General features: G+C 42.9%; 1 protein-coding gene across 21 annotated transcripts in view; it reads left to right on the top strand.

Annotated features, from left to right (window-relative positions):
* Nucleotides 1–2,478: 2,478 nt before the first annotated feature.
* obscnb (obscurin, cytoskeletal calmodulin and titin-interacting RhoGEF b) overlaps nt 2,479–25,645 on the top strand; it is a 53,489-nt gene continuing 30,322 nt past the window's right edge. For 12 of the 21 annotated variants that reach the window (XM_047332290.1, XM_047332291.1, XM_047332297.1 and 9 more), the window contains exons 1-37: nt 2,479–2,977; nt 4,390–5,485; nt 7,453–7,722; nt 7,856–8,116; nt 8,447–8,752; nt 8,848–9,114; nt 9,321–9,427; nt 9,915–10,083; nt 10,517–10,792; nt 10,878–11,159; nt 11,635–11,910; nt 12,149–12,424; nt 12,526–12,801; nt 12,903–13,178; nt 13,310–13,591; nt 14,646–14,927; nt 15,073–15,348; nt 15,439–15,711; nt 15,797–16,063; nt 16,185–16,454; nt 16,551–16,817; nt 16,934–17,200; nt 17,359–17,471; nt 17,588–17,741; nt 17,829–17,990; nt 18,113–18,217; nt 19,265–19,531; nt 19,954–20,223; nt 20,333–20,599; nt 21,085–21,351; nt 21,452–21,718; nt 21,814–22,083; nt 22,175–22,444; nt 22,632–22,898; nt 24,280–24,546; nt 24,691–24,957; nt 25,181–25,447. In XM_047332290.1, coding sequence (XP_047188246.1) covers nt 4,399–5,485; nt 7,453–7,722; nt 7,856–8,116; nt 8,447–8,752; nt 8,848–9,114; nt 9,321–9,427; nt 9,915–10,083; nt 10,517–10,792; nt 10,878–11,159; nt 11,635–11,910; nt 12,149–12,424; nt 12,526–12,801; nt 12,903–13,178; nt 13,310–13,591; nt 14,646–14,927; nt 15,073–15,348; nt 15,439–15,711; nt 15,797–16,063; nt 16,185–16,454; nt 16,551–16,817; nt 16,934–17,200; nt 17,359–17,471; nt 17,588–17,741; nt 17,829–17,990; nt 18,113–18,217; nt 19,265–19,531; nt 19,954–20,223; nt 20,333–20,599; nt 21,085–21,351; nt 21,452–21,718; nt 21,814–22,083; nt 22,175–22,444; nt 22,632–22,898; nt 24,280–24,546; nt 24,691–24,957; nt 25,181–25,447 — 9,793 coding nt within the window. In that variant the 5' untranslated portion in view covers nt 2,479–2,977; nt 4,390–4,398. The remainder of the gene's footprint in view (nt 2,978–4,389; nt 5,486–7,452; nt 7,723–7,855; nt 8,117–8,446; nt 8,753–8,847; nt 9,115–9,320; nt 9,428–9,914; nt 10,084–10,516; nt 10,793–10,877; nt 11,160–11,634; nt 11,911–12,148; nt 12,425–12,525; nt 12,802–12,902; nt 13,179–13,309; nt 13,592–14,645; nt 14,928–15,072; nt 15,349–15,438; nt 15,712–15,796; nt 16,064–16,184; nt 16,455–16,550; nt 16,818–16,933; nt 17,201–17,358; nt 17,472–17,587; nt 17,742–17,828; nt 17,991–18,112; nt 18,218–19,264; nt 19,532–19,953; nt 20,224–20,332; nt 20,600–21,084; nt 21,352–21,451; nt 21,719–21,813; nt 22,084–22,174; nt 22,445–22,631; nt 22,899–24,279; nt 24,547–24,690; nt 24,958–25,180; nt 25,448–25,645) is intronic. The other 9 variants (XM_047332301.1, XM_047332302.1, XM_047332303.1 and 6 more) reach the window with 5 other exon arrangements.

The following is a 25,645-nucleotide window of genomic DNA, read 5'->3' on the forward strand; positions in this document are numbered from 1 at the left end:
ACTTGTCATCAGCTGTGTCAATGTTCTTTTGAGGCAACACCCATGTTTTTTTCCGGCTGTGAACAAGATACAACCATGACCTTAATCTGAAAAATTGCTGAGAGGTCCGCTGGAAGGCCAAGAGGACAGATATTGGAGAGTATACACCGAGTCCATGTTGTAAAAATTGTCTGGTCGCAAAGAAATGTTTTACTTGAGATTTTTCTCAACTCTACAGTTGTTTGAACACATACCATCCATGTTGTGATTTGATGCTATTAACTGACTGGGCACCAAGAACTGTAGAGAACAGTCCCTGAACAGAAATAACATGGGAAGGAGAGAAAAAACAATTGGAGGTTAGTCAAAACTTGAGTTTGTATAAAACATTCATCACTTTTCCACATATTATACATAAAGTCATCTCAATGATTTGGATAATTGTGGGACAGACTGACGAAAAAAAGAGTTATCCATCAATTTCCTGTAATTTTTCTTTTCATCGGGAATACTTCCAAGTGTATGGAAACACAGTAGCGAGAACAGGAGGAAGTGGGGGCAAGCGGCAACAGTGGATTAGTGTCTGCTAGAGTTTCGTGGAGTTAAAATCAGTGTCCAAGCGACCTGCTGCTGTCACTCACTGGCACTGGGGGAAAGCCCACACTGGAAGAGTAAGGAAATACCATGAAGCCAAAGAATAGGGAGGGAAGGGGTCAGACTTGGCAGCCCTTGTTTCTAGATAATATATAAAAATCGCCTTCCACAAAAGTAGAGCACATAGAAAGTGCCGCACAGCTGACCTACTCCCTAAGGATTGCTAAGTCATGCCAAATGATTGCTAAGTGTTTTCATCGTTGTGGGGGGCGGCATTGGGAGACGCATATAACGCATTCACAGTATGAAGTCATAACTTAATAATAGGCAGCTGAAAGGCAGCTGTCACAATGGTGGCCGGTGGAATACAATGTGCTCTGTGGCAGGTTCAGATGATCTCTCAGCTTACCCCAATCACACTTACATTCAGTCAAAGTAAAGGCCCGGCACAAACTGTGTACATACACGCTGGCGGTAGGGGATTTTCTGGTCTTACTCAGAAGACTTTGTTCATGGGAACGGTTACTCCGAAAATGGACAGAATGGAGTGTCTAATGAGAAGACGAAGAAGTAGAACAAGTACACAGATCTAGTGCAGCTGAAAAGGAGGAGAGTCAACAACTCCGAGAATCACCTGGGTTTCAAACTGTTTGTTGAGCCGTGTCTAACTGCCTTCATTATAGTAATGGTTCTTCTGATGTGCCGTGTGCAGTCACTGTGCCGAACCTCACTCGACCACTTTATTTTTAATTTGGCTCCCCTCCACCTTCACCCTGTGGAAACCTGAGACTAAAGATCATTACATTCAGGTAGAAGTGGCAAGAGAATGATTCGCAGGCCACAAAGTTGCATCCACAAGTTCGAAATTACTTTTTGGTTTTCTTGTTGTTGAGTCTGCAATCGTCAATAATCCTGTACTGGACACATTTTCAGCATTCCTGGCTGCTTGTGGATCTATAGTCCACACGAGCTCCAGTCCAAGTCGCATGACTCAAGAGAATAGAACATCAATAACCTTGACCTTAAATACAGAGTGTAAAAATAAATGTCTGAAATACCTACGTATTTTGACTTAAAACAAAAACAAATAATACATTCTCTGCACATCATTGGATCGATCCCAGGGCCTTAGCTAACACCGAGGTCACGTCGCAAAATCGTATCCTGGAAATTTTTTTAGGGACCTAGGAGGCAGTTATACATGGCTGTTGAAAGTACATGGTTTATGTTTTTTATAGGCTTATAAATTTGACAACTTCAACACCATCCAATAAAAATATAAAGGCAATAATCATTATATCCACACCAGAGTTCTATTGTGAGTGTTTATTTTTCTAATGTACAGTAGGGGATTTAAATGAATAGAAAACATAATTTTCAAAAGTGTTCATTGAAAATACTTTTTGTGGTGAGTGGTATTTTGGGGGGAAAAAAGTGGGAAAGGCGGGTTTGCATTAGGCAGGCTGAACTCATGACCTCATAAATCAATGTAGACAGAAGCAGAAAACAGTAGTCTCCAGTTTCCAAATGGCTGAAAGACGCTTCACAATCCAACAAAACAGAACATACTGTGGTCAACTGGTGTAGTAGACGAATCACATCATGCTCACTACATGTGTCTGATCTATGACCTCTGACCTGTTGCCACCCTGCAGGTGTAAATCTGTTTGGTAGCGTTATTCATCATTATGACTTGTTCACGCCTGCAGCAGGGTGCAGCAGGAGGGTGCAGCAGCAGGGTGCAGCAGCAGGCTGCAGGAGGGTGCAGCAGGCGGGTGCAGCAGGGTGCAGCAGCAGGAGGGTGCAGCAGGGTGCAGCAGGAGGGTGCAGCAGGGTGCAGCAGCAGGAGGGTGCAGCAGGGTGGTGCAGCAGGAGGGTGCAGCAGGGGGGTGTAGCAGGGTGCAGCAGGATGCTGCAGCATGGTGCAGCAGCAGGCTGCAGCAGCAGGGTGCAGCAGGGTGCAGCAGCAGGAGGGTGCAGCAGCAGGAGGGTGCAGCAGGGCGCGGGGCTCCCTGCTCTCCTGCCCGGCCTCACCGACAGGCCGTCTCCCCCTCTCCACACCAAATGACAAGTCTATTATTGGACCGGAGGCTGCGCGCCAAAATAGACACGTCAGCTATTTGGCATCATGAGGTACCGGAGAAGAAAGAAAAAAGAAGTCTAGTCAACCGCCCACCGCAGGAGACTGGGGGGGGGGATGTTCCACCATCCCGGATTTACAGCCATTACAAGGATATTTGAGGACAAAACGACAGATTTAAATTTTTTGGTGGGATTTTCCTTTTGTCGCATCGACAGTGGAGCAGACTTTCATCCGGAGACCGTGACGGCCCACTGGACTTAAATCCCACATGAGCCAACGGCAGGTTCACCTGAGTGGCTGAAGATTCAAGGTGAAAAAAAGGTAAGGTTAGACTTACCAACTCTCTAAAATATGAGTTCTTATTTTTTTGGGAATACTTATAGTGAGATAGACCGAAGTTTGAGCAGCTTTTCAATCCAATCAGTTAATTTGCGCCACATACTGCACTTGAACGCACCTGCAGTGGTCCACCGTGACTCTACGCCACAGCCAGCTATAACTTCCAGTTTCATGTTAAATAATTATAATAATAACACATTTCATTGATAGTGCACTTGAGCAAAATGTTTATGTCGTTTGACTTATTGTGAGCTCTCCAGTTTTTATTACATTCCCCCGCAGTTGTAGAAACCGCAAATTGAAATTAATTAATGAATCCATTTCAGCGTCTTTGCATATTTTTTTCAAAGACGAAATGAAGGCGACAGTGCGATAAAGTGGCAGCTTTATCAAACAGCTGATGTCCCGTTCGCTTCTACAAATGGGCAACGGACAGAGACGGACTCTGACAGCTGAGGTTATTTTTGGGACAGGCGGCTCCAGCGACAAGAGGTGACAAAGCTGGTAAATGTCACTCTTTGAAAGGCGCATATCTTTTCTCCGTTTGACCTTGGAACAGGGGGAAATTCACGTGTTGTTTTGTTGTCAAAACTACCTGCCTGTTGAATATGGCTCCTAAAACTCTTTGTGCAAATGGGACCGTGCAGGACAGGACAGGGGGCTCGACTGACAACTGTGACTGCCAGCCATAAATACAGTATGCCAATCTGAACTGATGATTTATGTCTGTTTTCATAGAGTACACATAGCAAACTGTCACATTTTACAGCAGTTTGGGTGTATTTGACAGGGTTCCCTTGTATTTGAATATGCTGTCAGAAGGTGATAAACATTCCGTCCTTCAAAATGCAATATAAAAACTGGAATTTCATAATTCTACAGAAACGCAATCAACATTTAGTGTGAAATGTGTTTGAATTAGTCAACAGCAAACTACAGCATTATTTTTAATTTCCACCTTTGAGAACAAGGTCTGGGATAGGGCTGCAACTAACGATTCATAATCGATTCATCTGGCGATTATTTTATCGATTAATCGATCAGCTGTTCGGTCCTTGAAATGACATAAAATGGTGAAAAATGCAGATCGTGTTTCCCCCAAACTCCAAGATGACGTTTTGTTTTGTCGACAAACCAAAGATATTCAGTTTACCGTCACAGAGGAGCAAAGAAAACATGAAAATATTCACATTTAGGGTTAGGAGAATTAAGACTTTTTTTCCCCATAAAAACTACTTGAACCGATTAATCGAGTACCAAAATATTTGCCGATGAACTTAGTAATCGATCACTTATCGATTAACTGTTGCAGCTCGGATAAATCAAAAACCTTGTTTAATTTTGCACACTATTCTTATTTTGAATTCCTTCCCTGGTGTTGTGTTGGATTACAGGAACACACAATGGATCCAAACCTGTTTGGAGGAGTCCCCAGGTTTCTCACCCGCCCAAAGGCCTTCTTGGCGTGTGCAGGCAAAGATGCCACGCTCAGCTGCACCATCGTGGGCAACCCAACCCCGCTGATCACCTGGGAGAAGGACAAGCTGAAGCTGACATCCGGGGGCCGCTTCAAGACAGTGGAGGATGGCGACGTGTACCGCCTGACCATCTACGACTTAACACTGGAAGATGGCGGACAGTACATGTGCCGGGCCAAAAACGTTGTCGGGGAAGCTTATGCCGCAGTGAGCATCAAAGTGGCCCTGCCGACGGAGATGGCTCAGAGGGCCCCCGCTTTCATGGTGAAGCCCACGTCTGCGCGGGTAGGTCTGGGAGGCGATGTTGTTTTCCACTGCCGGGTCGCCGCTTACCCCGAGGCCAACTTTGACTGGGAAAAGGACGGGCGCTACCTGGGGGAGACCAACCGCATCAAGATCGTCTCTGACAGCGACAGCAGCACCTTAAAGATCCAAAGTGTGCGAAACCTGGACAGCGGCACCTACACCTGCAGGGCCCAGAACACGGTTGGCCGCGGACACGCTGCGGCGGCTCTGGTCGTGGACGCCCAGGATTCCCACCACCTGGCTGCAGAAAAGAACACCTCCCTCCTCTCGCACCTGCAAAAGCGCAAAGAGGAAATGAAGAAGGACATCTCCATCTACCGCGCCGAAGAAACCGGCTCCTCAATCTCTTCTTCCTCGCCGGCCGGCATCACGGATGGTTTGAGGTCCCTGAGTCTGGAGCATGAGCTGAGGGCATCGGCGCTGGCAAGGCTGCCCAAAGGTGTGTTCACCCGCACCTGCACAGTGACTGAGGGCAAGCATGCCAAACTCAGCTGCTTTGTGACGGGTCACCCCAAACCTCACATCATCTGGAGGAAGGATGGACTGAACATCAGCGAGGGCCGCAGGCACGTCATCTACGAGGACCACGCTGAGAACTTCATCCTCAAGGTCCTGTACTGCAAGCAGAGTGACAATGGTCTCTACACCTGCAATGCAACCAATATGGCAGGGCAGACCTACAGTGCTGTGTTGGTAACAGTCAAAGGTAAGATTTTGAAAATTCTTAAATTGTACATGCAGCGATAGCAGGCCACATTTGATAATATGTTTTCTTTTAAATTACATTTGAGAGAATTCTGTTCAAGTGAGCTTTCACTGCTGGCGTGTTCATGAATCAAATGCATCATCTTAGAGGTCGAACACTCGAGATTACTTCATGTCCAGTATTTACAGCCTAATCCTAACATGTACAGGGGTTAGATGATACTCATTCGCTGGTACAGTGAGTATTTATAACACCTGGATAGTGTGATTTACTCAAAATAAACGACAGTGCCTATATTCATCATAGTGGAGGAAGATGCCACCCTGTTTGACATTTTAGAGTTTTTGAAAGCATAGTATATGGAATAGAGGAAGAAGCTATATGTCCGTAGCACAAACTGTGTGGTCCAAGTCCCTGTACTAAAGTCTCGTGTAAACCTCTCAAAACGCGTGGATTTTCACAACAAGGTTGGATTCTGGCTCGTCCTCTGAAGGAGAGTGTTGTGTTGCATCTATTTTCTGCTGGTGATGAGTAGTTCACAGTTGCTAAGATGGTCGCTCACTGACCGGGGGCACACTGACACCGCTGCTGGTGTGACTTCACTCAGGAAGAAATGGCCCCGAGGGATGAAACTGTAGCGTTATAGATTTGTGTTGGTTACTTTTCTGTGAGCTGTACCATCGATGGACCTGTATTGTACTGCCGGGTGCAGGGAGATGCATATTTCTGATCATTTGCAATTGAAAGGTTCAATTTTGCTAAGTTTTAGTCATTGCACAACCATTTATCAATTGATACACGAAATACAGCAAAAAACTGCAAATACAGCCAGTTCATTGTCTGTCACTTCTTACTTGGAATAATAATTAACAAAAAAATAAGGGCTTAATGTTTGGTGCATATTTTTTAGGCTGCCAAAATAAGCTGATATTATCATTTATAAAAATGTAAAAGCTAAAAGCTCAATAATTTTTGAAAGGTGTGCTGTAGGAAATGCTGTAAATATATTATTGTAAATATGACATTTATTTGATGTGGACACGTTGAGTGATTTATGTAACCCAGTGGACTCCTCCCATAACTCAAAGCGGGTGTCCACATGAGTTACACTATTTACACTGCTGGCTTAGATCCGAAGTATGAATATATATATATATATATATATATATATATATATGTAGAGTTTGAAACTGTAACTTCAATACCTGATTTTGGAAATCTGATGATACCAGGCTCTTTTTTGATGATGATAATGATATTTATTCTTATTATGCTTATGCTATGGCATCTGCTTTAATTATTTATTAATGATGATTTCTCTATGTTAACTCTACGAGTTCAAAAAGTAATAGGACAATGGTGACTACTGACATCTTTTTTTAATTGTCCAGTTTCTTATTGGTTGATTATTTAGTGCTACAACACTTTGGGTATGGGCTTCAAATTGCATTATTACATATTTAAAAATTCATTAAAACTTTAGACTATTGAATCTGGAATTGGTATTTGAATTGGTGACGTCCAATATTCGATTAGTGAATTATGTATATTATACCTATATTGGATCAGATTAATCAGTCAGTAAACTTTAGGGGAAACATACAGGATGAACTCTACAACCTTAATTTGATTGGGTGTCGTAAACACATTGAAAACTTTAGTTCATGTAAAAATTATCAGTAATATTTGTTGACATTATTAATAGAAACACAGTAGTTTGTATTGGAAACATTGTTAAATAACCAAGTCTCAAATCTTGGGTGCTGCAGTTAAAAATTACACAGATTAAATGTCTAATATGATGGTTTTCTCACTTGATTTTGAAATTGCCTGAACTACAACCGGGAAATAAAAAATGGAACATTTGGAACGTGGTTGACGGTACTATAACATTTATTCAGCAATTTGTATTTGACAAAATGCAAAACCATCAACTCTGATCGATTCTGTAACTTTTGTTGTATCAGAGCCGAAGGTGCCGTTCAGGAGGAAGCTGCAGGACGTGGAGGTACAGGAGAAAACGTCGGCCACCCTGATGTGTGAGGTGCCTCTCAGTGCCACCCAGGCCAACTGGTTCATGGAGGAAACCAGGCTGGAGCAAAATACCAAATTTTACATGGAGGAGAAGGGCACCGTGCGCCGTCTCACCATACACAATGTCACCACCAACGACGACGGTGTCTATATCTGTGAGATGAAAGAAGGCAGCCGCACGGTGGCAGAGCTCACTGTTCTGGGTATGAGTCAGAATTTTCTTCCTTTAGTTCTGGATGTCATAAAGGTAGTCAAGTGCAATTGGTGTTGCATGAAAGTTTTTTCATATGTGAGTCGACTTTCTTTATGTAACCTCTACTTATTCTGGTATCCCAGGCAATATTACCAAGAAGCTCCCCCGGCGGACTGTGGTTCCTGTCAGCGACACTGTTATCTTCTGTGTCGAGCTGGAGCATCCCTTCCCAGATGCCCACTGGACCCGCAACGGGGAGAAGCTGAAGGAAGACTCCAGAATCTTCATTGCGTGCGTGCTAAGACAGTACACACTCACCATCAGAGATTGCCAGGCTGGCGACTCAGGAGAAGTGGCCTTCGTGGCCGGAGACTGCAAGACGTCCACTCGATTCACTGTCACTGGTGAGGAGGACAACTGGGTCAAATGCTGTTTTTGAAAAAAAACAAACATTTTTGTTTTTGGACCTGCTTACAAAAATGTATGCTTGAGGTTTAGGGTCAGCACCTGGGTTTTAAAATAAAGATAACTACATTGAACATACTTAATTATATGGTGATTCTTATGGTGATTATCTTTTTCAATTGTCTTGCATTCATTTGATTGTTGTCTTACTTAGACGCAAACAAATTATTATCTGCCAACAATGAGTGAAACATAGGTTGAAAGAAAATAGAATCTGTAATTGTTCTTTTTATATACTGAAATCATGACTATCGCTCTTTCTGCTCTAGCTGCAAGGAAACATCCTCCCGATCCCCCAGTTGATGCTGTGGTGCAGAACAAGACTGACTCCTCCATCACCATTCAGTGGTCTCCTCCTGACAGCGATCGCCCGGTGCCCATTAAGGGCTACACTGTGGAGCGAAGGAAGGTTGGCACTCAGACATGGCAGAGGTGCAACGCCGGAGAAACCATTGTTTCAACAGAGATCACCGTCTGCAACTTCAATGAGGAAGCCAGCTTCCAATTCCGTATCTCCGCTATGAACGACTTTGGCCAGAGTCCCTACCTGGATGTGCCTGGAAGCTTCTACCTTGGTAAGACCGATGTCTCCTTTGACATTTGTTGCTATGTGCTGTTGTTTTATGCATTTTTTTTCCCCTCCAATGTTTGGTTTGCCTGTCGCCTCCAGAACCCACTGCAGAAATCAGGAAAGGCCTGATGAACAGCACTGCAATCACCGACGAGGAGTTCTCTGTGTCCGTCGAGCTGTCTGCTGTTTGCTCTGGTTTCTGGTCCATCAATGGCCGCCTCCTGCGCAGTGGTGCTGACTACCTCATCACCAGGTCCAAGAACACGCACACTCTGCTCATCCGCGTCGTGACCATGGAACTGAACGGAGCTGAAGTCAAGTTTGTGGGCGGAGGCTCACAAAGCAGTTGCATCCTGTCTGTGAAGGGTAGGCACTTGATCACGGTCAATTAAACTATCAATAGGGAAAATACTTTAATTCTTATTAATGTATTTTTTGGGTATATTTTTTCTTTTCTGTGTTAATATTTAGATTTCTAGAAATAAACTCGTCGCTTTAAAGTAAAGGCCTTCGCTGTATCGTTGTGAGGAGCGAATCAACAACACATTCTTAACTGTCAACTGTATTTTTAGCTCCTCGTGTTAGATTCACCAACAAGTCAGATCTGACCGAGGTGGTGACCTGCAGCGCCCAAGCCACTGCTCAGTTGACTGCCGAGGTGTCGGATTACGAAACACAGGTTTGCAATGGAAACATACCCTACAACATTTCTAGCTTTTACTTTTAGCTTTCATGGACTATATTAATATTGATTATATTATATATTTAATATAGTATATCATCATTCGGGTTAGATCTAGATCTACAAGTACTATAATTTCTATAATTGAGAAGCATTCACTTACTGTCCACACTGCAATGCCTTTTTAATGGCCTTTATAAATGGGCAAAGGAAATTAGAGGGATATCCCATTAAAGCTGTGATCGTCTTGCCATAAAATTTGTGCATCGTGTGTAAAGTTACTAGGGTAACTTCATGAGAAAATGAGAGCATACAGCATGCTGCATTTACCCATTTACATAGACTATACGTTACTGTTGTTTAGAATAGGAATTTTATATTGGTACAAAATCTCCCAACTAGTAGCACACTGAAGTACTATTTGAACCCAAGAATTTATTTGATTACGTCCGTTGTGTCAATCTGTTCTATGTTCATTGTTCAGGTGGTTTGGATGAAGAATGGGCGTGAGGTGAAAATGGGCAAGAAGTATGAATATGCCATCATCGACCGCAAGAGGATCCTGATGGTACACAATGTCACGGAGGAAGATGTTGGCATCTACGAGTGCGTCTTAGCCGAGGACAAGATGTCCCTGCAACTCTCCCTTAAAGGTATACGTATCAAAATGATTGGCACAAGTATGGGATGTGGTTTTACTGTAAAGCCAATGTCTTGCCAGTTGGCACAGCGATGATTTCATAAAGGGAAATGAGCTCAGTGTGTGCAACAGGTACTGCCTCATGCCCACATGCAGACCGTTTGTGTCAGACAATCTGACATACTGGAATGTGACTCGCTCTGATGGTTCCTAGCATGTGCTTATCAGCCATTAATCAGAGGGAAAATATCTGTTGTCATGTATCAACCCCAGTGGGGCCCTGCCACACCAACGCACACTCTTCCTACACATGAGCTCCTTTTATATCATCAAAAAGGTTTCATTTGATGCCAGAAAGATTAAAAATGCATTACGCTCTAATTAGGCAACATGAATAATATTTATATTACAGCATTTATATTATTTTTCATCTCTTTTCCCCTAAGATGAACCTGCCAAGTTTCTGAACAAGGCCAGGGGTCCCATGGGAATGTCATCGTCCCTTAAAGGAGATCTTGAGCTAAGCTGTGAGGTATCTCCTGCCAGCGCGGCCGTCGTGTGGAGAAGAGATAAGGTGGAGATCACTGAGGACCAAAGAACTGCCATCATCTCCAAAGGGACTCAAAGGAAGCTCGTCATCAAGAATGCCAAGAAAAGCGACGAAGGACATTACTCCTGTGAGACGGCGGCAGACAAAGTCACATTCCAGGTCAAGATAAAAGGTGAGACTATGATGGTCTGGCACTGCTATTCGTTATTTGACTGCACGTCACAGATTTAACCTTCTTTAACTTATTCTCATCTCAGAAACTCAAGCCCTAGCCGCCTTCTCCAACAAGGAGTCAGTCCAGAAGGAGGTGAAAGCCACTCTCTCCCAGAAAGCAAGGCTTAGTTGCAATGTGTCTGATAGCAAGACAGAGGTGAAGTGGTATAAGGATGGCAAGCTGCTGATATCCAGTAGGACCATATACTCAGAAGTAAAAGGCGATGCTCGTCAGCTGGTGATTGAGAAGGTGGAGAAGAGCGATGCTGGAGAATATACCTGCGAAGCCGCAGGGGATAAGCTGGTCTTCAAGATATCTGTGTCAGGTAAGTTTATTCGATTGATTAGTTATTTACAATTTAACAAATGTTTTCTGTTTGTAGTGATATTAAATGTTCCACATTGAGTTGGTTAAAAAACAATATTTTTCTAGTATTTGGAATCATCATATGTTCACATACTTATGAGGAGGGCGTGAGGAATGTCAGACATATACACGTTTCAGTCACAGTGCTCATAACATTACATAACATTACATTCATTTAGCTGACGCTTTTGTCCAAACCCACTTACAATAACGTATTCAACCTTGAAGATATTACCCCAAAGGTGCAAGAATCCTTAGAGCGCACATACATTTATCAAACAGGCAAAAACAGCTTGAGGTGCTCCATTTTAAATTAAATTTTTTTTAAATTTTTTTTTTAATAATTCAAGGATTAAGGTGCATTCTGAACAGGTGAGTTTTCAGTCTAACATAGTTAATAACTGCACTGTACTTCTGATTTATGTTATCCTCAGAGGCCCAGTCAGCCTTCACCAACAAGGAGTCAGTCCAGAAGGAGGTGAAAGCCACTCTCTCCCAGAAAGCAAGGCTTAGTTGCAATGTGTCTGATAGCAAGACAGAGGTGAAGTGGTATAAGGATGGCAAGCTGCTGATATCCAGTAGGACCATATACTCAGAAGTAAAAGGCGATGCTCGTCAGCTGGTGATTGAGAAGGTGGAGAAGAGCGATGCTGGAGAATATACCTGCGAAGCCGCAGGGGATAAGCTGGTCTTCAAGATATCTGTGTCAGGTTAGTCTTTTCCATTGATTAGTTAGTTTGTTGATATGTGGAATTTAACAAAGGTTTTTAGTTTGTAGTCATTGTAAATACTGCAAATTGAGTTGGTGAATAAACAATATTTTTCTAGTATTTGGAATCATCATTTGTTCACATACTTACAAGGATGATGTGAAGAATGTCAGTCATATTTCAGTTTCCGTCACTGTGTTCATAAAGATACTGTACTTCTCATTTATGTTACCCTCAGAGGCCCAGTCAGCCTTCTTCAAAAAGGAGTCAGTCCAGAAGGAGGTGAAAGCCACTCTCTCACAGAAAGCTATTTTAAGCTGTGAGGTAGCTGATAGCAAGACAGAAGTGAAATGGTACAAGGATGGCAAGCTGCTGACCTCCAGCAAGACTATGCACACGGATTCTACAGGCAAGAGTCGCCAGCTGGTGATCGACAGCGTGGAGAAGAAGGATGCTGGAGAGTACATCTGTGAGGCTGGGACTGAGAAGTTGGCATTTAAGATTCAGGTGGCAGGTAAGAGACAGAGATTTTCAACATGAGAATATTGCCTAGTGGATGCCTATCTCTGAATGAAAAGCATAATGAATATTTTCATTGCATGGATCCTCCATCAGAGCCCCAGTCGTCCTTCTTCAACAAGGAGTCAGTTCAGAAGGAGGTGAAAGCCACTCACTCCCAGAAAGCCACTCTGAGCTGTGAGGTTTCTGATACCAAGACAGAGGTGAAATGGTACAAGGATGGAAAGCTGCTCACCTCCAGCAAGACAATCCACGCTGAGTCGAAGGGCAAAAGTCGCCAGCTGGTGATCGACAGCGCGGAGAAGAAGGATGCTGGAGAGTACGTCTGTGAGGCTGGGACTGAGAAGTTGGCATTTAAGATTCAGGTGGCAGGTAAGAAACAGAGATTTTCAACATGAGAATATTGCCTAGTGGATGCCTATCTCTGAATGAAAAGCATAATGAATATTTTCATTGCATGGATCCTCCATCAGAGCCCCAGTCGTCCTTCTTCAACAAGGAGTCAGTTCAGAAGGAGGTGAAAGCCACTCACTCCCAGAAAGCCACTCTGAGCTGTGAGGTTTCTGATACCAAGACAGAGGTGAAATGGTACAAGGATGGAAAGCTGCTCACCTCCAGCAAGAAAATCCACGCTGAGTCGAAGGGCAAAAGTCGCCAGCTGGTGATCGACAGCGCGGAGAAGAAGGATGCTGGAGAGTACGTCTGCGAGGCTGGGACTGAGAAGTTGGTCTTTAAGATTCAGGTGGCAGGTAGGAGGCATGGACTTAACTGGCTCATAGATTCTCTTAATTGATGTTCTCAAACTGTACTGCAGATGTTAACATATCAGTGGACAGGCGAAGTGTTTGTGTCATCTACATTCATGGTCCTCTCCCCACAGACACACAGATCCCATTTGCCTTCTCCAACAAGGAGTCAGTCCAGAAGGAGGTGAAAGCCACTCTCTCCCAGAAAGCCACTATGAGCTGTGATGTAACTGATACCAAGACAGACGTGAAATGGTACAAGGATGGCAAGCTGCTCACCTCCAGCAAGACAGTCCATTCAGAGTTGAAGGGAAAGAGTCGCCAGCTGTTGATCGACAGCGTAGAGAAGAAGGATGCTGGAGAGTACGTCTGTGAGGCTGGGACTGAGAAGTTGGTCTTCAAACTCCAGGTGGCAGGTAAGGAGAATGCATTATATGCATTATATACATTTACCAAGTCTTGCTATCTTGTTTTTACATAGATGTTTTCTTTTCATGCTATTAAGGTTTTTTAGCTGCATCGCTGGTTGCTTCAGTATTGAGATATTTAACATGTTTTGCTCAAATGTCTGAAGTCCATTATTTACTCTGGCTCTTATTTTAGTAGATTATAATTGAAATGGTTTTAATATATTGAGTTTTGTTACTTATTTGAGCTCCTGAGCTCCATGCTCAAACTGTCCTGTGCGGTTTGTTGGGTGAGGCTGCTCTGGTATCTTGTGGCTCTGCCGTTTTGTCAGATTTTGTGTTGTAATTTGGTCTTTCTGCCAGTTGTGCCACATACAGATAACAACTCTTTTACTTTGTGACCTCAAACATTTACAAAGTTTTGTCATCCAACTTTACATGTTTAAATTGAGTTCTTGGCCCTGGGTTCGACATCTGTAAAGCTTGATAGGATATATTCAGTTCACGCAGAGAAGTGTTGGTTTTGTGGTTTTAGAGTCAAGCCTGTTTTTGTACTGGTATTGTATTTCCACCACACTCCTTTACAGACACTACAGGGCTAAATCTGCTCTCCTCAACAAAGAGTCTGTTCATATTTTTTTTTCTGGACATCCTCCCTGAGCTGTGACATAGTTTGTAACACGACAGAGATGATATGATACAAAGATGGCAAGATGCTGAGTCCCAGCAGAGTAGTTCACTTGGAATCAAATGGCAAGGCAGTGTAGAGAAGACAGATAGGGGAGAGTACACCTGTGAGGTCGGAGCAGAAAAATTGGCATTTAAAGTACACGTGATATGTTTGAGGGCATTGAAGGGAATCGGTTTATGTCAGAGGGATGTGACTCGTGCAAAGCTGGTATAATTTCAGGTGAATCAAAACAAAACTGAAAAACAACTGCAGTGCACATCTGTCCACTTTATTCAAACTCTTTTGATGATTTCCCAGTTTTGTCTGTTGTTGAAAATGCGTCCAAATGAAGATGTTGCAATGCCGTAACATTCTCTATTTTAACATTTTCAGAGATTCAACTCAAATCAGCCTTCTCCAACAAGGAGTCGGTCCAGAAGGAGGTGAAAGCCACTCTCTCCCATAAAGCCATTTTAAGCTGCGACGTAGCTGAAACCAAGACAGAGGTGAAATGGTACAAGGATGGCAAGCTGCTCACCTCCAGCAAGACCATCCATGCAGAGTCAATGGGCAAGAGTCGCCAGCTGGTGATCGACAGCGTGGAGAAGAAGGATGCTGGAGAGTACATCTGTGAGGCTGGGACTGAGAAGTTGGCCTTTAAGATTCAGGTGGCAGGTAGGAGGAATAAGATATTTGCTATGCATTACTGGTTTATTTTTGCATGTAATCATTAAGTCTGTTTCTTTTTCGGCTGAAAGGTTTTGGGCTGGGTGCATGTATTTTGCATCAGCTGATATGTTCTCATTTGTTTACTCTGCAGAAGCCCCAGCCGGCTTCTCCAACAAGGAGTCAGTCCAGAAAGAGGTGAAAGCCACTGTCTCCCAGAAAGCCACTTTGAGCTGTGAGGTTTCTGATTCCAAGGCAGAAGTGAAATGGTACAAGGATGGCAAGCTGCTGACCTCCAGCAGAGCAGTTCACATGGAGTCAAAGGGCAAGAGTCGCGAGCTGGTGATTGAAAAAATGGAGAAAAAAGATGCTGGGGAATACACATGTGAGGCTGGAACAGAGAAGCTGGCATTCAAGCTGCAGATGACAGGTAGATGACAGGCAGATTTTTTAATATAATTCATTTATTCCACAATGTTGGCAGGAATGATACTGAAAAGAATTTCTTGTTTCTCTGTAGATGCAGCTGTCAATTTCCAGAAGAAATCCGTCAAAGACACCTGTGTTGTTCAAGCAAGTGAAAACATTGTTTTGACCACTTTGCTGACCACGGATAGTGGCAATGTGAAGTGGTTTAGAGATGGTGTGGAGGTCAAGGAGGGCAGCAAGTATGAAATGAAAAAAGAAGGACGGTCTCGTACCCTGACAGTAAAATCCTCTGAAACCAAAGACAGCGGAACGTACTCCTGTCAAACTGCTAATGACAATCTGGAGTTCAAAGTTCAGGTTAAAGGTGGGTCGTAGAAAAGTTAATAAACCTCTGATAATTGCTATATAGATTTCTAATTCGGTATATAACGCCCCTCTTTTCATTTCAGATTCAGCTTTGAAGTTTGTTGTCCCCTTGAAGTCTGTTGATGTGGAGTTGTGCGGAACCCTAAGCCTGATGTGTGAACTAAATCAAGCCTCAGCGGATGTCGTCTGGCAGCATGATGGTCGTGAGATTAAACCTGGGGGAAGGTACTGTGTCAGGACAGATGGTGCTAAACGGCTCCTCACTGTGACTGGCATGACTCAGGAAGATGAAGGAGAATACAGCTGTGAGTGTCGAAATGACAAGACCTCGGCCAAAATCTCCTCAAAAGGTAATTCTCCTACTAATTAAAATCAAAAGAATATGTTGAATGCAAAAAATCCCCGGATTCCCGGTCAAAACTTTTAATCTCATATCAATTGGCTCCACTTGATATCTTCTATTCCCTTCAGCGCCCAGAGTAGTGAGGCTGGCCACCAAACTCAACAATGTGGCTGCAACGGAGGGAAAAGAAGCCATTTTCAAGTGCTCTGTCACCCCAGCGGACGTCAGCGTTAAGTGGTTCCACAACAGCATTCCCATCACTGCTGGGCCTAAGTATAAGATGGAGCACGGCGGCAACACTCACTCACTCACCATCACCTCCGTCACCCAAAAAGATGCCGGAGAGATTAGCGTTGATGCAGAAGGCAAAAGCTGCAAAGCTACTTTACAAGTGCAACGTAAGAACGCTCATCTATTGTCGCAATATACATTTTTATTACGTTAAGAATGTCCTTTCCTCATTAACTTCAAACTTGTCTGTGTGCCCCAATCAGACGAGCCTGTGACATTTAAGAAGAAGCTAGAAAACCTGACAGTGGAGGAGCAGAGTGAAGTGAAGCTGGAGGTGGAGCTCAGTAAGGTATCGGACGAAGTCAGGTGGATGAAGAACAGCGTGGTGCTGCAGTCGGCAGGAAACATGGAGATTCGGGTAGATGGAGCCAAGCAGGCTCTGGTCTTCAAGAGTGTGACTTGTGCTGACCGCGGCATCTACTCCTGTGAAACTCTGGATGACAAGACCCAGGCCAAACTCAATGTGGAGAGTAAGACTTAACCACATTCACTGATGTTCTATTGTACAATATACAGTATTTAAAAACACACCTTCACCACTTTGCCTTGATGTGTACACTCCAACGTTTCTTCCTCCTCCCTTCAGTGAAGAAGATCCAGGTAACAAAGGGCCTGACAGAAACCAAGGCACATGAGACAGAGACAGTAACACTTGAGGTAGAACTCAGCCAGGCGGATGTTGAAGGCTCCTGGACCAGGGATGGGGCCAAGTTAAAGCCAGGGGCCAACTGCCGTGTCACAGCTCTGGGAAAGAAGCACGCCCTTACGCTGTCCAATCTCAAGAGAGAAGATGCAGGAACTATTTCCTTCCAAGCAGAAGGGGTCCATACTTCAGGCAAACTGATTGTCACAGGTAGGGGCTTCTTCATGGTTTTTTATCTGGTCCTCTGTAGGTACTTTCTTTGCTGATCAGACTTAATTTGTTTTTTAGTTCCAATTTCACCCCAAGACTCATTTCATGCTAGAGTCAACATAGTCTTCTTTGTCACTTCTTGGTTGTTGATTTTACAGAACCGCCTGCTATGATCTCCAAGCCCATTATGGATATGAGTGTTCCTGAGAAGGAGAAGGTTACATTTGAATGTGAGGTATCCAGAACAAATGCAGACGTTAAATGGTTCAAGGTGAGAACTTTCTGTTTGAATTGCCGTTGACAGAGTAAAGTCAAATGAAAAGAAAAGAAAAGAAAAAATTGTACTGAACATTTGTAACGTGTAAAAAAAAAAAAAATCCTCTACAGAATGACGTGGAACTGAAACCCGGGAAAAACGTCGGCATCCATTCCTTGGGCCGAAAGCGCACTTTGGTCATCAGCAGATGCACCCCTGACGATGCAGGCACTTACGTGTGTCGCAGCACTGATGATAACACCTCTGCCAAGCTCAGTGTTCATGGTAAACATTACTCTTGTCATGAGGTGCACAAATCAGTCAGTTACTATTATTAAGGGTACAGTAACACCTCAAATCGTTTCCCTACAGCCAGAGAAATCAAAATAATCAAGAAACTGGAGGATGTGGAGGTGATGGAGAAGGAGAGTGCTGCATTCGTCTGTGAGATCTCACATGATGAAGTGGACTGTCAGTGGTACAAAGGAAGTACTAAACTCAAAGTCAGTGACAACATCAAGATGAGACAAGAGGGTAATGAAAAAGAATCACCCACCTACCTCTGCATTCATGCAATGTTATAGAATTTATCGGAATAATGATAATGACTTTTAATCACATTTTGGTACTCTAATCTGTCTTGTGTCTTCATCCAGGCAGAACCTATGTACTGCTGTTTAAGTCTGTTTCCCCAGAAGATATGGGTGATATTAAATTTACAGCTGAGAAGGCCTCGTCAAAGGCAAAACTTAAAGTGAAAGGTAACTAATGAATGTGTTATGTGCTGAAATCACATAACAACAAATACTGTATATACTGTTGCATGGATAGGTTAACCTTTATGTTACAATGTTTAGATGTGGTTGCAAATGGATTCTCTACTCATTTTGACAAAAGCTGTCAGAACGTTGCAAATAATATAATACTCCTATTATTTGAAACCTTACTTTCTTCTAAATTTTAAACAGTTAAGCTGCTTCAAATTGATCATCATGCTGTTTGATCTGATGTCAATATTTAATCTGGTTCAGTGAGCCACGTGCAAAATTTCACGTGGAAGTTTAATGAAATTATGTTTTGCTATAAGAATTACTGTAGTGCATCATTCTGAAAATGTTTAGTCTGGTGAGATAGAAAATCCAGTTGCAACTTGCATTTTACATTGTTATGCCTCATTGAGGCCTGATGGCAAAGGGAACGGATATCTTGGTGTTTAATTAGCTGATGTTTACAATTATTTCCAAGGTTTTTTTTTATCATAGCTTTATGCTGAATATACAGTAGGTTACCATAAGTAAGTGATTATACACGTTGCGTCATTGGCTCAGTGATTTTGGACATTTTGTGGTAATTTAATGATTTAAAATCCCTAGATGTCCAAGAGGAAAATTATCTACCTAAAATTATGTTAAAGATACGAAATCTGTAATTAGTGGCATTCTTTGCTATCAGTTGACCGTAAGTTGCTCTAAGTTGCATCATGAGCTAGTGTCTTGCTGGATGTGGTCAAACAGCAACTCATATATAAACAAAAATGCCTGGCACACAGAAATTCCTATCTAATGTGGTGTGTCATTATAGATTCTTGCTATTGCTTTAGCTTTTGCAAAAAGCAGTGCATCAAAAGCACTAATGTGCCATTACATTTCAGCTCCATTTGCTCTGGCTGTAATGCAATTATGAACATGGCCTGTTCTATAGTGCGCTTAGGCAAGTGCTTTGGCAAAGCTTTAGCTTTCACAGCCTTTAATGTTTCTTAATGGCATCACAGTATAGATTTCACTGATTCAGTGTCGTTGTCACTGTAGAGCTGCCCGTCACGTTTGTGAAGAGACTCAGGGATAAGATAGCTATGTTTAAGCACCGTGGCCATCTTGAATGCCAAGTGTCACGGGCCAGTGCAAAGGTGACGTGGTACAAGAACAAGAAGGAAATCCAACCCAGCAAGAAGCACGAGATCAAGAGCGAGGACGTGTACCGAAAACTCACCATCAATGATGTGGACGCCGCGGACGAAGACACGTATACCTGCGACGCCACTGATGACAAGACATCCTGTAAACTGCTTGTAGAAGGTAACACGGTGGAAGATGACAGAGATGAATTGTATACTTAGAGTCAGGTTTAGGAATTGTAGGTGTTTGACAGTGTAAATACATGCTCAACAAAACAAACCATCAGACCCCCCAGTCAATGAGGTATTTGTTTGTCTGTGTACCATCTGAAATTATTATGTGTTGTACTAATGGGAAATATTGAAACATTTTCTTATTTATTTCTGGATATTTTGCAACTAGTCTGATGTACTAAAAAAATTACATACAAAACTGAAATATTTTACAGAGTAAGATCTAAGATATTTCAGCACATGTAAAATATTGGATGCCCTTTTCTGATTTTTTCATAATGATGTTAAATAATGTGTTTTACTTTTGAAAAGTGCATGGAATTTGTAATTTGATTTGGATCTTTTTTTTCTTTCCCGTGACCCCTCCAGAGCAGTCCATCAGCATTGTGCGGGAGCTTAGTTCAGTAGAAGTGACCGAACCCTTTGCAGCTGTTTTTGAAGTTGAAATCAGTATGGAACTGGTGAAACCTCCCATATGGACTCTGAATGGAGTTGCTGTGCAGGAGAGCGCTGATGCTGAAATGGAGAAAGAGGGCACCCTGCACCGTCTCACTTTCAAAAAGACCAAAGCATCGATGACAGGACCTGTGCAGTTTACCGCTGGGAAGAGCAAATCTCTTGCCAACCTCACAGTGAAAGGCAAATATGTTAATACAGTAGTTGGCTATAATAATTTGTATACTGCAAAACTACTGTTGGCAAATATTTCCCCAAAAATTCTTAATCAGATACTGTTCTTTATATTTAGAGCGTCCGCTTGAGATTGCAGAGCCCATCAAAGATGTGAAGGCGAAGGAGAAAAGCTCAGCCCTCTTCACCTGCAAGTTCTCCGCATCGCCCAAAGAGGTTAATTGGTTTAAAGGTCAGGTACCTCTGGCAGCCTCCGACAAGTACAACATGAAGAAAGATGCGACAAGGGCTCAACTTACGATTCAAGGGCTAACCGAAGAAGACAGCGGAGAATACCGCTGTCAGTCCGGACCTGCTGAGACCAAAGGCACGCTCACTGTTGAAGGTACAGTGTGCATCTCTGAACACCGTGTTTACAGCTGATGTAAGAAACGCAGACTGAGTGGAGCCAAACACTGACACTCAAAGGCAGGATGATGCACTGGAGATACTTAATTAAAGCAACAAGAACTAACTTACTGGCAGACAGAATGATACCAAGTTCAGACAGGCAACTAGAGATGAAATCCAAACATGAGTAGCAAAAACACAGAGATACTCAGGAACATGAACAGGAAGCCAAGCAGGAAAACTGACAAAGAGTGAGTTGAACACAAAATACACACACAAGGATAACGTATCTGTTCGGGGTAGGCAATTAGACAGACTGGAAAAACACAGCGACAGGAAGTAACATTGACAACAAAGCAAGAAATAACCTCAGGATCAGGATGGGACGTGACAATCACAGAAAATACAATATTTAGGCATTTTTTCTTTTTAAAACATTACATCCGAACTAAAACCACCGTCTTGTTTCTTTCGATGTAGTGCGTGAAATTAAAATCACCAAGCACTTGGCTGACACAGAGGTTGATGAAGACAGCGACGCAGTGTTCACATGTGAGATTAACTATGCAGACGAAGAGGCGCAGTGGCTTCTGAATGACAAGGTGCTCTTCACTAATGAAGTCAACACCATCACTCACGAGGGGAAGGTTCACAAGCTCATGCTGAAGAACCTGGCACCTCAGGATGGGGGGACTATCACCTTTCAAGTGCGCCAGGTGAAAGAATCTGTTACACTCAAGGTTAAAGGTGAGAACTGTCACTGCTTATGTTATTCATGCTTTCAACCCAAAAAGTAAAAACACAAAATCCTCATAAGCCATTCTTTACTTTCTCAATTGTCCTGCAGAGAAGCGTGCCGTGTTCCTCAAGTCACTGGATGATGTCATTGGAGAGGAGAAAGGCATGATAACTTTGGCGTGTGAGGCGTCCAAGCCGAGGGTTTCTCCCGCGTGGAGAAAAGAAGGTAAAGTCTTGAAGGCTGGACCGAAGTATGAGCTCCTTCACACAGGCAAGTCTTTGGGACTGATCATCAAGGACGTCACCAAAGACGATGCTGGGGAGTACAGTTGTGATCTCGGAACTGAAGTTTCAAAGGCAAAGGTCACTGTCAGAGGTTGGTGCTGTTGTCGGTAACATACAGTTCTGCTGTGCTGAGTTTTTGTTCGGCATCTTCAACACCTTACTGTACATTCTCTGTCCCAAATTTAGAGATTGGCATTGGAATAACCAAGTGGCTGAAGTCAGCTGAGGTGAATGAGGGAGAGACCTGCAGCTTTGAGTGCATCCTGTCTCGCGAGAACACCGATGAGTGTTCGTGGACTCTTCGTGGCAAACCCATTTCAGACGGAGGCCGTTTCAAAGTCACCAGTAAAGGTCGCAAGTACATGCTAACCATTAAGGATGTCACCCCTGCTGATGCTGGAGAGGTCGTCTTCAACATTAAAGACTTGAGCTCTAAAACAACATTGACAGTTGAAGGTAAGCTGCATATCTATTTTTTAAAAAGCCTAAAAAAAAAGGCAGAGAGATAAATGTATTAAAATGAACATGTCATCATCGCTCGGTGCAGGCCGAGCATCATCTGTGTCCAGAGGACTGCAGAATGTTAGTGCTGTCCAAGGGGAAGATGCTGTATTTACCTGTGAGGTGACACATGCTAGATCCACTGTAAAGTGGTCCAAGGAAAGCAAAGCCATCAAAAAGAGCCAAAAGTATGAACTCAGCCAAGAGGACAAGGTCATGAAGCTCGTCATCCACAACGTGTCTGCTCAAGACTCTGGAGAGTACAGCTGTGAAGTTGTTGGAGGTGCAACCACCAAAGCCCAGCTGGAAATCAAGGGTAATTACTTTACTTACTTATTCGTGCCATTTCCATTTGACTGTATGAACTTTTAAGATAATTTACCTATGACAACAAATTTAAAAGAATTTAATCAGTTCAGGTGTAATGTAATTCTCTGAAACCATTCAGCAATCTTTCCAAATTGTGCCTGTAGTTTTAGTGAGGTTGTCCACTTTTTTCACAGAGCCAATCCATAAATTCGTTAAAGCGCTGAAGGACAGCCAAGCAGATGAGACGAGCTCTGTGACCCTGCAGTGTGAGACGGCTCAAACCCCATCCACATTCATATGGCTTAAAGGGCACACAGAGCTCAAGGCGGGAGGTCGATATGAGATGTCCCAGAAAGAGGGGGTCTTAACTCTCACCATCAAACACGTGGAGGAGGAAGACACTGATATCTACACCTGTGATGTGGTCACTGCTAAGACCATGGCAAAGGTGACAGTCAAAGGTAAGCACTTAATTCCCTATATATATATATATATAATAGTTTGTCTTGGATAGCTCATTATCTTAATACATTTTTGTAATAAACATGTTTACAATATTTCACCGTTGGAGCATATGATAAGGTTATAGTGTGGAAGAAAATAATTTCAGAGTGCCTGCATTAGGTATAATTTTGCACTTGTTTTTGTTTGGTTGTGCCAAAGGAAGTGAATGCAGTATTGGCATAGCTCTTTTGTTTTGTTTGGTTTCAATGTAAAGGACGCTTTGTGGTTATTGTGGACAGACACCACAGGATGTTCATTGTTTTAAATGGGAATCTGCCTGAATTACAGTGGTGCTTATGTGACACTCCTCTATCGCTAAGCCCCCTCAGTGATGTTCAGGTTCTGGGGTGGAGTTTGGTTAACCATCCTCTTACCGTACGTAAGATAACTGATTACTAAGGACAGAAACTAAATGCATTCTCTATTGTCTGAGGAATCTGATACATTCCTAGGCACTTACAAAGTGTAGATTTATCAAAACGCCATAGATTAGTAGAATTGTTACCACATCTCTTGTATTTTCCAAAATTATTTTATTTTATTTTTTGCTATGTTTGCGTTTAACACATTGACTGTATATAAAAATGGACGTAGTCACCGGGTCCGGTAAGTGAGGCTGATGAGGAAGTGCCTGGAACCTGTATTCTCTGGAATTACCAGCAGTGTGTGACAATGGATGCAAAATAAGTCTTTTTCTAGTCTTTTCTATGAAAAATATGACTCTACCTCTCACTTGATTTAACATAACGTCGGTAAACATTTTCCTGAAAAGTTTGTGGTCTCAATCTCTAGTTTCAAGTCTTATTCAATACTGCATGATGTTCACTTTATAAACTATGGTCCCATTCAGAGTAAAATAACCAATAAAGCACGGTATGCGTTGGGGACGTGGATACAGTGTGATTGACAGCTAGTACCGTCAGTTAGTACAGTGGATGAGTTATCGGTCAGGCCCACCTCCCGCTCCTCCAAATATGGTTACTACTAGTTTCATAAATCCAAAATGGCGCTGGCCAAAATGCTAAAACTCAAGGCTTCAAAACAGCTGCATCAATTGACATTTCCAATGTTGCTAATGGTTTGTGCATTCCAAAAAGGATTCACTTGTATTGTAATGACAGTTCGTTCGTCAAGGGAACATCAGCCCAACTAATAATGTTTAGAATATAATGTTTAGAATAATGTTTGGGTACCAAAGGCTAACTAACGTTGGACAACGGGAGCACGTCATCAACCATCATCTTCTCTCTGATCATGTTCCATCCTCCATCACAGCCCAACACAATGCAACAACCTATTTTATATCATCAGTTCACTGTTCATTTTATTTTACTGTAGCCCTGCCCGCCACTTTCAAAGACAAACTCAAGAACCAGGATAAAAAAGAAGGGGAGACCGTTACACTTTGTTGCGAGTTATCAAAACATGCGACTGACGTTCAGTGGAAGAAAGGCTCTGAAATTCTCAAGGCTGGAGAGAAGTACCAGATGAAGCAGAAGGACACCTCTGTGGAACTACAAGTTAGGGATTTGAAGGTTGAAGATAGTGGCGAGTACTTTTGTGTGTGCGGGGACCAGAAGACATCTGCAACTGTGAAAGTCAATGGTATGGATTCATGAAGTCTTTTTGGCAACTTTTATACTTAAAGAGAGCAAGCGATTGAGTGTTCCACTTGTGTTGCTGTGTCATTGTTTTGTCAACACTTTATTTGACCCTATACTGACAAGTAATGAAAACTTGGTTATACAGCATTGCCACCGACCTTCAAACAGAAGCTGGAGAGCCAGGAAGCAGAGGAGGGAGCCAGCGTTACTCTCCACTGTGAGCTCTCCAAGCCTGGAGTCCCAGTGGAGTGGAAGAAGGGAGGTCAGGTCCTGATGTCTGCAGAAAAGTACCAGATGAAGCAGAAAGCCTCTGTGAATGAACTCCTGATCAGCAAAGTGGTGCCAGAAGACAGTGGAGACTACAGCTGTGTGTGTGGAGACCAGAAGACCACAGCTAGTCTCAAGATCAAGGGTAGGGATAAAAAAATTTAAACAGTTGATCCATGGAATATTTTTTCAAAAACCTTTTGCAACAGGTTTTTATGTGTATATATGTAGACTAAATTATTGTAGAGTCTACATGACATTCTGTTTTCGTCTTGTCAATGTTTGTCTTTGTGTTTTGTATTATACATTAAAAAAAAAAATTATGTCATGACATGACACTGACCACTAACCAACTAATACATGCTCAGTCCAACCAGTGACCTTCAAACAGAAGCTGGAGAGCCAGACGGCGGAGGAGGGAGGTGACATTACTCTCCACTGTGAGCTCTCCAAGCCTGGAGTCCCAGTGGAGTGGAAGAAGGGAACTCAGGTCCTGAAGTCTGGAGAAAAGTACCAGATGAAGCAGAAAGCCTCTGTGAATGAACTCCTGATCAACAAAGTGGTGCCAGAAGACAGTGGAGACTACAGCTGTGTGTGTGGAGACCAGAAGACCACAGCAAGCATTAACATTAAGGGTAGGAAGGAAATTGTTAAAGAGTTGATCCATGGGAATTTTTGGAAAAATATACAGCACCATATTGTTTTATGTACATATAATATTTATGTTTGTTTTGGAGTCTACTTGTCATCACTGATTGCAACTTGCTGATGTCTGTCCATTGTTTGACCACTTTACGTGTTTTTTGTATTCCATATCCTGGATTTTGCCTTGT

This window comes from Scophthalmus maximus, chromosome 5 (genome assembly GCF_022379125.1).
Source record: "Scophthalmus maximus strain ysfricsl-2021 chromosome 5, ASM2237912v1, whole genome shotgun sequence".
Taxonomy (NCBI): domain Eukaryota; kingdom Metazoa; phylum Chordata; class Actinopteri; order Pleuronectiformes; family Scophthalmidae; genus Scophthalmus; species Scophthalmus maximus.